Here is a 13,685-nt window from a genome sequence, read left to right on the forward strand (position 1 = left end):
TGGATTCCAAGCAAGCAGCTTTTCCCAGGAGGGCACCCCATATTTATGTCTTTCTTATTTTGGAAGAAAGCAAAACCAGAGACAAAACCCTGGGGGTTGTGCTTGCAATCCTGGCCCACCATCTCCCACGGTGTGGGACGGCGCTGGCTCAGCTGCCTGTACCAACAGCTGCCCACAGAGGAGCCCACACTGGGGCCCCTGGGCTCCTGCTGGGGCCACGGGGCCAGGAGGGGCCTCTCACTTGTGCAGCGGTCAAGGGTGGTGGGTGTCCGAGCCGGTCCAACCAGCTGAGCACCTGCCTTGGCATCACTGTTCCCAGACAGTCATTCATTTGTTCACCCACTCAGCCACTGACTCGCCCATTCATTCATTCATTCAGTTATTTATTGGGTACTTACCTGGACCAGGTACTGGGGGCTGGACACGCAACCGGACAAAAACAAACCTGGATTTGCCTTTGGAAGGGAGTCTCCCGGGCCGAAAAATATCCCACAAACAAATAGAAAGTCACAGCAGAGACACGTGCTGGGGCAGGAGACCTCCCAGGTGTGATGAGATAGTCAGAGGGGTGAGGCCTGGTCCTGGAGGTCACGGGCTTCCCAGGGGAGGTGGACAGGTGACAGAGGCTGGGGAGGGGCCAGGCAGAGCAGGGAGGAGGGGCGGCGGCAGGGGTCTGCCCCGAGTCTGGCCGCTCCCAGGCGCCACCCCTTCTGGCACCTACCCAGCCACTCGTTGAATTTCTTCACCTCGCTTGGGAGCCCCAGCTCCGTGAAGTCCCCGGCGTGGATCAGCACGTCGCCGTAGGGCATCTGGATGGGGTCCGTCCTCGAGTGGGTGTCAGACACGCAGACAAAGCGGGTGTAGCCGGGCGGCTTGGGGGCGTCATGAGGCACCGGGTCCACCCTGGGGAGAGAGGGGACCGTGGGGTCCAGGGGTCAAAGCGTCAGGAGCCTACAGCGCACGTCCCATCCAGATCAGATCATATGTGGTCCAGATCACATCCACCCACATCGAACCCTGACCCTCCACTCACCAATCAGGCAGAAGATTTCCCCCTGAGCCTCAGTTTCCCCTCTGTAACACAGAAACCCCTGGGTGTTGTGCAAGGGTTAAAGGAGGTGATGAATGGGAAGAGCTGACAGGTACAGTCCAGCACGTGGCCTACGTGCACCTGTGTGATGACCACAATTGACCTGCTGTTTGACAAGCAGTGCCTCTCAACCATTTTTTTTTTCATCATCAGCCTCTAAGGGACCTGATGCTTTTTCTACTCACTCCTCTCTTGTGAAATTTTAACACCACAGATACTCTGTATAGTGTTCATTTACGATGTGTGTATCTGCGCTTTATAATAAGAGTAAGATTTTTTTCACCCCCGAAAGTCCAGGTTTCACCCCCTTGGGGGGTTGCTGCCCGCCCCCTGGAGGATGCATGGACTGAGGTCCTCATCCAGTTGGAAGAACTGACTCTGCAGGGCCGTGCAGAGAGAGCATCCAGGGAGAGCCACGTGTGCAGGGCAGGATTTCATGGGATAAACGAAAGGCAGACAGCAATTTTCCAAACCTATGAGCTGGTCTGATCATGTTGAGAATGAGGGCTTTCCAGGGTCCTGCAGGAAAACAGCTCTGGATTTAGAAGACCCAGATCTGCTGATCATCACTAACATATAACTTCAAGAAAATGCCTGGCCTTGGTTTGCTCACCTGTATAATGGAGCTCCGTCCCTCACTAGGCAACGACACTCAGAAAATTTTAAAGCTGTAGCTGTATAACTGTAAGCTCTCGGTCCCCGGGAGGCCCTGGAAGCCCTCTTGTCTTGCACAGGATACTGAGCAGGTGGCCCGGGCGTCCCAGGGAATAAATGAGGACCGTGGGAAACAACCCCAGCTCCCTGCTCCCAGTTTGCACACTCCCCAAGAACCCCGGCTCTTGCCTCCTCAGCTGATTGTTTCTGCCAGGCTCAAAATGCTGAAAAACAGCGCAATGACATTTCAACGAGCTGCTCTCTCCAAACGAGTATGCCGCTCGAGGAGCTGTGTTTAAATCTAATTATGCGGCAAACCAAAAGCGGTACCATATCAGTTACATAAATACTTTTAAAGACATCTTTCTAATTATCCTTTTTTTTTTTTCAGACAATATACTTCGAAGAAATTTAATTAACACCTTACGAGAGACGTGGGTTCAGCATGCTAATGTGCAGAGAGCACGAGGAAGCTCCATCCGCCCGGCAGCAGCCGCAGCCCTGTGCCAGCATCTCCCCGTCACCCAGCCTCCGGGGGAGAGACTCCCAGGGCCCTTTGCTGGGGGTGGTTAAGTTAAGTGAGGACCCCCAGCGGGTCAGAGTTAGGTCCGATCGGGGAAAAGGAAGAATTTCTGAGTCTGATGATGTGCAACAGGAGGGTTCTCAGAGTCCTTTCTCTTCCATTCTTTCATTCCTTCCGTCCCTCATTCATTCAACAAAACACACCCTGAACGCCTACTGGGTACCAGTTATGAGCTCAGAGCTGGAGAACTGAATGAACTGGGCCAGGTCCCAGACTGATGGTGGAGAGGAGACTTGGCCAGGTAGTAACAATAAAGCCACAAGGTCGCATGGGGCAGCAGAGGGCCTGGGGGCCAGAGAAGGCCCTAGTCTGGCCTGGGGCCCCCTGAACTTGCCAGGAGGAGGTGATGCCTCAACCGGTCGAGAAGCGCAAATCTCCCTCCCAGGAATTCCTGCCACTCCTCTGTCCTCTGGGTCGCTCCCCGCCTCCACCCACCATATGACAGACAAGTCTTACAGGTAAGAGGCCTGGGAATCCACCCGTCTGCCCCTAACACAGCTGATATTGGAGCAAGGCAGCCAGTCACTACTGGGCTATTGGCCTGGCCCAGTAATTAACATGAGTGAGTCAATCAAACTCATCCATTCATTCACTGGCCTCACATACACCGAGGTTGTAAAGATGCCACAAGGCGGCTGAGACCAAGTCCAAGAGACAAAGAAGGGGGACGCAGGGAGTGAGACGCCATCCCCAGAGCCGCCCCGGACCCCAGCGACCCCTTGTCCTGTGCGTCCCTCCGTGCAGGAGTCCTGAGCCAGCTGACGCTCCTGCCGCCCGCCAGCCAGGAGCACACAAATTCCACGGGCACTAGTCAGGCTGGGCCTGCTCCTGGAGCCCAGGCTCTTTAATTAACTCCGCGCTTGTTTCTCTTCGCCCTGAGGCCTCTGAGCTCCGTGAGGAGGCAAACCTAATAATCCCCAGAGGAAAAAACAAAAACAGACTTTTATTTCCCTGCACTGTCCTCCAGCTATTCGGATTGTAACAAATGCTCAACCTTGAAATAATAACAACAGTAATGATATTGATGATTCCCACAGGTGGAGAGCTCATTGTGTGCAAAGCACTGTACACGTATCCGCTCTCTTCACCCTCACAGGGACCGTCTGAGCAGGGCACTCTGCATACGCCCATTTCATAGATGAGGAAACGGAGGATCAAAAAAGGCTGGCTAGGGACTTCCCTGGCGGTCCAGTGGTTAAGACCACACCTTCCAATGCAGGGGGTGTGGGTTTGATCCCTGGTTGGGGAGTTAAGATCCCATAGGCCTTGTGGCCAAGAAAGGAAAACATAAAACAAGCAATATTCTAACAAATTCAATAAAGCCTTTAAAAATGGTCCACATTAAAAAAAGAATTTTTTTTAAAAAAAGAAAAGGTGGACTTGCCCAGGATCTCAGCTACGGAAGCTGGTGGAGCTGGGATTTGAAGCCAGTTTTTGGTTCCAGAACTCACACCAAGCTGGACTGTTTCCAGGCCTTACTTCATTGCATCCAGTCAATCTATAGACAAATGCTTCTTGAGTCCAGCCTACTAAATACCAAACACCTGCTGGACACCCATGGAGACCTTGTGCAGCTCCTAGAAACCCCACCTGTGTTTCGAAGGGAGGAAAAGAATGAGGGTACTGAGGAGCGCACGCAAAGGGTGGGAGGGCTTGGCAACACCAGCTGAGCCCGAGATCCCACTGTGCCTGAAGCTGGGCCCAAACCTGGACGTGAGCCAGGACACTCTCCTTTACCCATACGACAGTTTGCAATCTGGCTAACCCTTGAGTTGTAGCAGCTCGGTGTAGCAAGTAACTGAGGGCTGGAAAGGTTAGTCCCACACCCAGGACCGGGGCTCCTAAGTTATAGAGTAGACTTTGAACCTGGGTCTTCAGAACAGGAATTGGAGCATTTAACCTCATAAAACAGAGGAAAATGGTTATTTCCCAGCCACGTTCTTTGGGGGACCAGAGAGAAAGGATGGAAATAAATGTTCCAGGTCTGGGAGGGGGTAAACTCGACTCCCGCAAAGCGTCTACCTGCCGAGATGGCCCCGAGCAAGTCTGTGGCTCTTTCCCTCTTTCTCTGAGACCTGAAACCTGTCACCGAGTCCCCCCAGCCTCCCCCGGGACCTTCCCACAGGAACCCTGGCGGCAGGGAAGATGCAGAATAGAGAACCCAGCCTCCAGCGCCCAGATCCAGGGTAGCGTCTGGGCTCAGCGGCCTCCTCACTGTGCCCAGGACCCTCCCAGCCTCCCATCCGGCTCTGTGCAGTGGGGACCACCCACTCTCTTGGAGATGCTGTGAGAACTGGAAACCTGATGCATGCCCCTTGCAGCCTGTGTCCTATGTCCTGGCCCCCCTCTCGGTCTCTCCCCTGAGCCACTGACACCCTGGAAGTGCAACTGCTGATGCCAAAAACTCACATAGGCATGGGAGGCAGAGGCCATCCCCCACCCCATTATCTCGATTTCTGGGGAAACAGGGTACCCTGAAGGTCAGGGGACTGGATGGCACAGGACTTGTCTTCAGTGAAGTTCCAAAACCGTGTCCAGTCATGTGACTGGGCACCAGCCACGGCTTTTAGAATGAGAGATACCTCTAGTCTCCTCCTCTCCTACCAGTGGGGAAACAGAGGCCCAGGGGAAGGCAAGGACTGGTTGATGCTGAGCTGCTCAACTGCCTAAGGCTCCTTCCCACCAAGCACTGGCTCTAAGCCAAGCCTGTACCCGGAGTCCCCATGCCTCCCTTCCTCCCCACATCCTGGCTTTGATTTTGCTGGTCCTCCAAGCCCAGGGGTTATGCCGTCGCCACCAGGAAGCCCTCCTTGATCCCCCACTCTTCCTGGAGCGTGTGCCTTGCCTGATCCTCGCTCCCTTTTCTTTCCCTCCTCCTGTCCGCTGTGCTAGGCTTGGGAGATAGCCCGTGTTGGTGGAGGGAAGGAACGCTTAGAAAGCTCTCCCACGAGTGCATGTATCAGCACAGGCTGAAGCAGTGCCATGAATGGGAGGCTCTGCGTGCCTAGATCTTGGGGGGGGGAGGGCAGCCAGAGAGATATTTGGCGAGGGATCAGGGAAGGCACTCCGAGGAGATGAGATCTGAAGGATGAGTCCATGTTAGCAGGATATAGACTAGGGGAGGCAGCCTGTGCAAAGCCTGGAGGCAGGAGGGAGAAAGCAAGGTCCCAGAAAACAGAACTGCATCCGGAGCCCTTGGGGAGAGGTTCAGGGTGGCACTTGAGAACAGACAGAGCCCAGGTGAGGGCCGCCTGCCTGCCGTCTCACCCCAAACCCCACCTCTCCTGGGCTCAAGGCTGACCCTCACTGTCTCCTAGAGACCTCGCAGCACCTGGACAGGCTAGGGGCCACTGGGCCCCTTCTGAAGCCTCCATCTCACCTAGTGAGGGCATCAGCTCTCCAGCCTTACCCAGTGAGGAGGCCAGGAACCAGGGGACACTCCTGGCCTGGCACAGAGTGATGCCCCCCACCCTGCCACATTCATCAAGGACCCCCGCACAGCCTGACGTGCTTGGAGGGTCTTTAAATGATTCCACTAGGATGAGATGGCTGGATGGCACCACTGACTCGATGGGCACGAGTCTGGGTGAACCCCGGGAGTTGGGGATGGACAGGGAGGCCTGGCATGCTGCAGGCCATGGGGTTGCAAAGAGTCGGACACGACTGGATGACTGAACTGAACTGAACTGAGTCTCCACCAATAGGACTCCTTTTAAAGACAAAGAGGGACTTCCCTGGTGGTCCAGTGGCCAAGACTCAATGCTCCCACCCAGGGAGCCTGGGTTCAGTCAGGGAACTAGACCCCACGTGCCCCAGTGAAGACCCAGCACAGTCAAACAAATAAATAAATATTATAAATAAACAAAGGCCAAAGAGGAGTTGCCACGCCTGGCTCCAGTCTCCTCTAAGGTGGACCCCCATGGTAATCTGTCCCTCCTGCATGGTTCTTGCCTTCTCACTCACTGAGCACCAGGCCAGTGGTCCACCTGCCCCGCTCAGGACACAGGGGCCGGTACCTAGAGGGGATCTCCCCAGGGGCAGCACTGCTCAGTCCCCAGGGTGAGGGGGGTCTTTGGTCTCAGGGCTCCAAACCCAGAGCCCCAGATCCAGACATTCATTCTTCAGGCAAAGGCAGCCTGGTTACCACCAGGGTCTCTGGGGGCAACCGCATAAATCACAGGGCTCCATCGGAGGCCACGTTTGGGCTGTCATTGTTGTTATTAAATATAAATTGTGGATTTATTAAATAAGGCCCCTCACTCCCTCACCCCGAGACAAAGCCCAGGGCGGCGATAAATCACATGTTGGGAAGTGGCATCTCCCTTGGTGGAGACTCGCCATGGAAACCCACACGCTTCCTCTGCGCGCAGGGTGTGAGTCGGAAGAAGGGGGGTGGGAGACAGTGGCCACCCACCTAGTCCTGCAGGGGCCCGGCTTCACCTGGCTATGTGCAAAGCTGCATTTCCAAGCCAGGGTGACCCAAGCAGACAATCAGAGAGCACTGGACCAGGAGTCCAGAGCCGGGGCTCGCTGTATGCTTTCCTCGGGGGCCCGGCCAAAATCCCTAACCACCCCCCAAGCCCTATTGCCTGAGCCTCAGGAGGGGACCGCACAGAGCAAGCCAGGAGGGATGGAGCGGGGCAGGCCAGTGTGAACCTGCTCTGCCCACAACAGCTAAGTGACTGCAAAAAACCATTAAGCTTTTTCTCCAGGGCACTTAGTGCTACAGAACCCTACGCTATTGCACTTTATGACTTTCATGGCACAGCCTGCGGGATCATCAGCTCAGTGCAGGCGAGGCTCCATCTGTGGTCACTGCTGAGTCCGGAGCACCTAGCCCAGCAGGCATGGATGCCTGCCGCCAGGCCCCTCCCTACGTGGATCCACATACTTGATCCTCAGCAATACAAGGAGCAGCATTATGTAGGCGGGGAAACAGAGGCACCAAGAGACACATCACAATCAAGCGGCAAAGCCAGGACTCAAATCCAGGTGGTCTACCCTGGAGCCCATGGCGGTGGTTTAGTCACTAAGTCATGTCCGACCCTTGCAACCCCGTGGACTGTAGCCCACCAGGCTCCTCTGTCCACAGGATGCTCCAGGCCAGAATACTGCATGCATGGCCATTTCCTTCTCCAGGGGATCTTTCCAACACAGGGATGGAACCTGGGTCTCCTGTATTGCAGGCAGACTCTTCACCAAATGAGCCACCAAGGATGCCCCTGGAGCCCACATTCCTAACTAACCAGCATGCTTGGCAACTTGCTCACAGACACTCCGGGTGGGTAAGTGAATGAAGAAATGAACCAATAAGCCAGAGTTGTTAGATGGGGGGACTGACCCCTCTCACCTGGCCACTCACCGCCCTTCCTCTGACATAGCCTGACCCGCAGGGGCCCGCGAGCCTCCTGCCTGGGTTGGAAGTTCCTGGACATTCCCACCACCTTTGGCTCAGACCCTGCGGCAACTTCCCAACTTGCTGCCCCTGCTCCTGCTTCTCTGGGTCTCAACCTACAAGGCACTTTCTCCAGAGGGTCCTCCCTCAGCCCCTGGGCTCCCCCAACTCTCCTGACTTCTGTAGCCCTAGCTCTGTTCTGCAACTGGGGGCTACCCAGGGGTCCCCTACATGACAGCTCTGCCTGTCTCTACCTGGCTTTATCTGCGCCCAGGCACCCCCTGAATGGGCGTGCACACAGGCACACGCACACACACACACCCCCACCTGCTCCGCCTGAGGCCTGGGGCTCTCACCCATTCCCAGCAGCATCTGGGGACCTCAGGCACTGTACTTGCAGCCCAGGAGGACCAATTCCATCAACAGAAGAGAACACCCGGCCCTGGGAAGGCCTCCCCTTGCAGCAGCCATGCCAGGCCTCAAGGTCCCAGAGAGACCAAGGAACAGCGTGCTTGAGACTCAAGGCCTCCCGTCCTGCCCAAATCTGCCAGTCTGGTTCCAAACTAGACATTGCAGGGAGTTTCCCAAAGAGAAATCTTGTTCTTATCCTTCAATTTTTCAGTTGTGTTCAACTCTTTGCGACCCCACGGACTGCAGCACACCAGGCTTCCCTGTCCTTCATCTCCCAGAGTTTGCTCAAACTCATCATGTCTGCTGAGCCGATGATGCCATCCAACCATCTCATCTTATTGACAATGCCAGCCCTGCAGCCCCCACGGAAATGAGCATTTACCAGAGCAGACACTGCGGGGAAGAGGGAGGTCCTAGTGCTGGGGCCCACCCCCAGGCTGGGTGCCCCCTGCCCTCCAGAGCCCTTGTTCCCACGAATAATCCCTGCACCCACCCTTTACAACAGAAGACTCATCCTGAGGGAACCACACAGGAACACGAGGCAGCGACCCAGTCACACCACCTCTGGGCCTGGGAGTGGAACTCCCCCAGGCTCCTTCTCGACTCGGTTAACTTCCCAGATCCTCCTGTCTCCCTAAACGGGCAGCGGCCAGCACTTCACGTGACCACTGCCGCCCAGAGCTAGTGCCCATGGCCCAAGAGGAAGCCGAGCCCTGTGTCCTCGGGAGGGGGAATCTGACCAGCCTGCCGGTCTGGGGACCTGCCCTGGGCCCCACAGCCCAGGAACGTCCCATCACAGCTCTCATCTCGTATATTGTCACTGGGGACTCGCGGGGCTCTCCACTCACCAGGGGCTTGTCAGAGACCCAGACAGACCCAGCACAGGGGCACCCCAAAGAGGCTGAGAGGAGTTTCAACAGTGGAGCAGACAACGCCTAAACTCTCAGAGGAAAGCACGTAAGTACTCCTGTCCACAGACATCACCAGGAAAGGATGCTAAGCATGCAGAACACCCTGGATTGGAGGCAGATGTCAGCTCTGGCGCCTGCCAGCTGTGTTGGGCTTGCGGGGGGTCACCTGTCTGGCCGGACTGATGGACGGACCAGCGGAGACAAAGGAGGGGGAGATGAAGTGGCACAGGGAGCTGCCCAGGGCCGGGCCTGGAATTTATCCCCCTCTACCCCGTGCCATGGGCTCCTCTCCCGACCGCTGGAAAAGACCCAGGGAGCAGAAAGGTTCTCCTCATGCGCGGGTCCTGAGTCTGTGCTCTCACTGCGGCCCTACTGCTGGGGCGCCTCTGATATTTTCCATCAGCCCCAAAGGGCAGGTGGCAGAATTCCCCAGTCCTCTGGGGGAAGCCAAAGGGGTCTGGGCAGAAGGAAAGGAGAACAGTCAGGCCACGACCAGGGTCTCGCCCTGTCCTGGTCCTGCAGCAAGTCTCGTCTTGCCCCCTCTCTGCTCCTCAGTCTCCCCATCTGTGCAACGAGGAACAGGAATTAGACCAGGGGGTCAGTAACCCAAACAGCAAGGGGGCGGCAGCTGGAACTCAATGCCCCCCGCCCCCCAGACGCTGCCACGAGGCCAAACGGGCCTGGGGTTGCCACGACTTTGGGTTTCGTAGAGCAAAGCCAGAACTCTGGATTTTTACGTGCCATCACGTCGTTTTTCAATGTTTGTAAAACGTCCTCCTGGCCAAAGGAAACAAGACTCCGGGCCAGAGTCGGCCCACAAGGCCAGCACACTGCAGCTTCTCCCCCGTCCCTCCCATCCCGAGCCTCACCATCCACCGCCGTCAACGCGCAGGAGACGGTGGGGTACCCCGAGTCCAGGAGCCCACCCCCCGGGCGGCCCTCCTGCTCTCGCCCCCTCCCCCACCGGGGGGGGTGGGATGTGGATTCCATCAGGGGTGCCCACTTACATCTGCACGTGTGGCGGCTGGAAGCGGCCCTGGTTGATATTGTAGAAGGTGAAGGCCTGGGTGGGGTTGGAGCTGTACTCGTCCACCTCGATGATGAGCCGGCTGTGCTGGTGCCTCCGGGCGGCCATCACGTGGGACTGCGAGAAGGCCATGCCCAGGCCGCAGGGCAGGAGGGCCAGGGCCTCTGCCTTCAGGACGCCGGGGTCCCACCTAGCGCGCCACATGGACCTCCGCGGGCCCCGCGGGCATCTCCTGCCGCCCGGCCCCGAGCCAGACCTGGGAACAGACTGAGGAGACGGAGCAGAACCAGGCGACAGTTAATCTGTTTGGGATTTGCTTTATTTAATGTCAGATGAAGATTTAGAAAGAGGGAGAGGGCGGGGAAGAGGGAAAAAAAAACCCACAGTCGTACAGCTCAAAAACTCATTACAAATCTTTCCAACTCAGCAGTTTGATGAATATACTTTGGTAAAAAGAAAAGGGAAGGGAGGGAGGGGACCAAAAAAAAAAAAAAACCACAACACCATGGACAGATGCATGCATGGTCCAACATGTTTAAATACTTAAGACTTTTTTTCTGCCTTCAACAAACCACCGCCGCCCCCCTCCCGCCCCCGGAGCCCATAGGGTGACCGTGAGATGCGGAAGACAATGGCTGGTATTCTGGAAACAGGTAAGGTAAGTTTCACTTTTCAGGATCGGGGAATAAGAAGGAATCACCTCCAACCCCACGCCCTCCCCACAGACCTCCCCCCACCCAAGCATACACACTCTCCAACACAGACCCACATGCGCACCATACAAGCCCAAGCAGGTGAAGACAGCGCGGGCGCAAATTCCTTCATCAACAACCATTTCGCCTAAAGATCTTTTAGCAGCGCCTGGAGAAGGGATTTTCCCAGAAAGCTTGCTGTATACCAACTCAACTCAGGGGGTGGCCGTTGCGGTGTGGGGTAGGGAAGGGGAAGACCTACTTTAAAAGAAAAAAAAAAAAACCTTCTCAAAAGCTTTGTAAGGATCTCAGGAATTTCGCTGTGCCCAGTCAAACCTTGAAACCACTCATAAATGCTATATATATTTTTTTCATTTCGTTCATTGGAAAGTGCAGTTTGTATTTGTAGTTACTGGATGAAACTGTTCCTTTTCAATTCCAGCTCAGCTATGTGGAATCCTGGATAAGATTCCATCCTACTCTGATACACAGACTTGCCACGACAGCCGCAGCTTCTTAACTAAGATCATCTTTTTTTTTTTTTCTTGCTCTTTCCCATAATTTTTTTTTTAACTATGTAAATAGGAAACGCTTCAAAGATTTGTTTTGTTTCAGGTTTTGGTCATTAAGACCCTCCGACGATTGCATCTGTGCCACATTTAACCAAGGAGAAAATAACATCATTTAAACTATTCTTGGACAGTCCGATCCCAGTCACGTTAAACGAAGAAAAATCATCTTTGCAAGTGGAAGAATAGACACAGTCAGAACATAAACTAGATTAGGAAAACGACAAAAAGTAAAGACTGGAGAACATTTTAATTAGGTGCAAAGGAGAAGTGGATTATTCATTTTTTTAACTCTCAACAAGCATGCCCATAGACAGTGCAATAAATAGCAATATCCTTCTCTTCTCCCCTCACTCCCTTCCCCCCCTCCCAAATACATCCTGATTCAGAATACACATCCCTCTTATCCACTTGGGAAGATCAGGGGAAAAAAATCAGCCTCTTTTCTCCAGGAGACGACTCACCCTGTTCCCTGTCCTGTTCATTGTTTCTAAGCAAATCAGCTCTCCTAACCGCATGCTGTGTGGCCGGCCTCCTGGCTGGGTGAGTCCAGGCATCCAGGCCTCTGGCCTGTTACCATCCTGTTATCCCTGGGAGAGGCCTTGGGGCGGCAAACGCCGAGGTGCAGGCTCCATCAGCCCAGGTCTGAATGTCCCCTCCTTGTGCTGAGCTGCTGTGTTGACCTTGAAGCGTTAAGTTGGTCAGTCAAGTCCGACTCTTTGCGACCCCATGGAATGTAGCCTGCCAGGCTCTTCTGTCCATAAAATTCTCCAGGCAAGAATACTGGAGTGGGTAGCCATTCCCTTCTCCAAGGGATCGAACCCTGGTCTCCTGCATTGCAGGCAGATTCTTTATCCTCTGAGCCACCAGGGTGTGATCTCAAGCCAACTTCCTAATCTAAGTCTCAGCTTCCTCTTCTGGAAAGTAAATTTGATAACAGTAACATCACCTCCCAGAGCAGCTATATGAGTTAAATGAACAGGAATTCTGAGCACAGGTACCAAGTTCCTAGCTAATATTCTCAGGTACTATTACAATCACAGGGGCTTCCCTGGTGGCTCAGTTGGTAAAAAAAAAATCTGCCTGCAATGCAGGAGATTGCCTGCAATGCAGGAGACCCGAGTTTGATCCCTGGGTCGGGAGGATCCCCTGGAGGAGGAAATGGCAACCCACTCCAGTATTCTTGCCTGGGAAATCCCATGGACAGAGGAGCCCAGTGGGCTACAGCCCACGGGGTTGCAAGAGTCGGACAGGATTCAGTGACTAAACCACCACATCACACTATTCGGCTCAACTGGAGACCTGTGTGCAGAAGGCCCGCTGTGGGCAGGTGCTGCCCAGGCACTGGGGTACCTGTGGTCCAAGGGCATTCAATGCAAGCAAAGCAGACAGCACAGCAGCCTTGAAGAACCTCAGTTTTCTCAAATGCAAGCTGACCACATCAAGGCCCTGCTTGAAATCCTCTCCCTGGGTTTCCATGGCTCCAATGATGAGGACCCAAGACCCGTGGGCCCTAACTACACGCCAGCTACACAGGTCTGCACCCAGCGGGCTCTAATGCTCAGATGCCTCCAGCTAAGGAGTGCTGTGCTCAAAGCACACAATTCAAATCCTCTCAGGGGGCCTGCTCTAAGATCACCACCTACCTATGACACAGATACTCTGATTTCTCCCATTTTGCAGATAAGAATGGTGAGTCACAGAGAAGTGAAGTCTCCTGCCAAGCCCAGCACGGAGAGAGAGAAGGTGATGCTGACGTCTGGACACGCGCAGCTTGGACCACCTTTGTCCTCCTCCCCAGCTGGCTAACCTCACCCTTCACCCCTCCACAAGGCCAGTATTTCCCCAGAGAAGCCTTGATCAGGGGTCTTTGTCCCAGGGTCCCATGAAGGGCCTGCATGTGCCCAGGGGGCTGAGCCTGGGTCTCACTCGATTGCTCATCCCCCGGTACCTCCGACACAGCCCCACAGCTCTGCGACCCTGAGCAAGGGGCTTCACCTGCCAGAGGCTCTGTTTCCTTGTCCACGAAATGGAAGAGAGAAAGAGTAGCCAGCATCAGACAGTCGTGAGGATTAAACGAGGTGACATGTGTAAACAGCTTATCACAGAGCCCAGTGCCTAGTAAACGCTCAAAAACATCGTGAGTGTTGGTTTTATCATCACCATCCTCATCACCCCAGGGCTCATCACAGATGCTTCATAAATATTGAATTGGTGAATGTGCGGATGGAGGGATGGAGGGAAGGATGGAGAAATGGAGGGAAGGATGAAGAGATGCAAGGATGAAGGCAGAGATGAAGGGAGGGGTGCAGGGACCAGGCCCTCACCCATCCCCCCGCCCCAAGGGAGCGGG

At 54.9% G+C, this 13,685-nt stretch overlaps 1 protein-coding gene across 1 annotated transcript in view; it reads right to left on the reverse strand.

Moving 5' to 3' along the window:
- MPPED1 (metallophosphoesterase domain containing 1) overlaps positions 1–10,275 on the reverse strand; it is a 67,413-nt gene extending 57,138 nt beyond the window's left edge. The window contains exons 1-2 of the mRNA XM_055566014.1: positions 10,052–10,275; positions 722–903 (exon numbers count right to left, since the gene is read on the reverse strand). Coding sequence (XP_055421989.1) covers positions 722–903; positions 10,052–10,275 — 406 coding nt within the window. The remainder of the gene's footprint in view (positions 1–721; positions 904–10,051) is intronic.
- Between the last annotated feature and the right edge of the window lie 3,410 nt (positions 10,276–13,685).

Source organism: Bubalus kerabau, chromosome 1 (assembly GCF_029407905.1).
Source record: "Bubalus kerabau isolate K-KA32 ecotype Philippines breed swamp buffalo chromosome 1, PCC_UOA_SB_1v2, whole genome shotgun sequence".
NCBI lineage: Eukaryota > Metazoa > Chordata > Mammalia > Artiodactyla > Bovidae > Bubalus > Bubalus kerabau.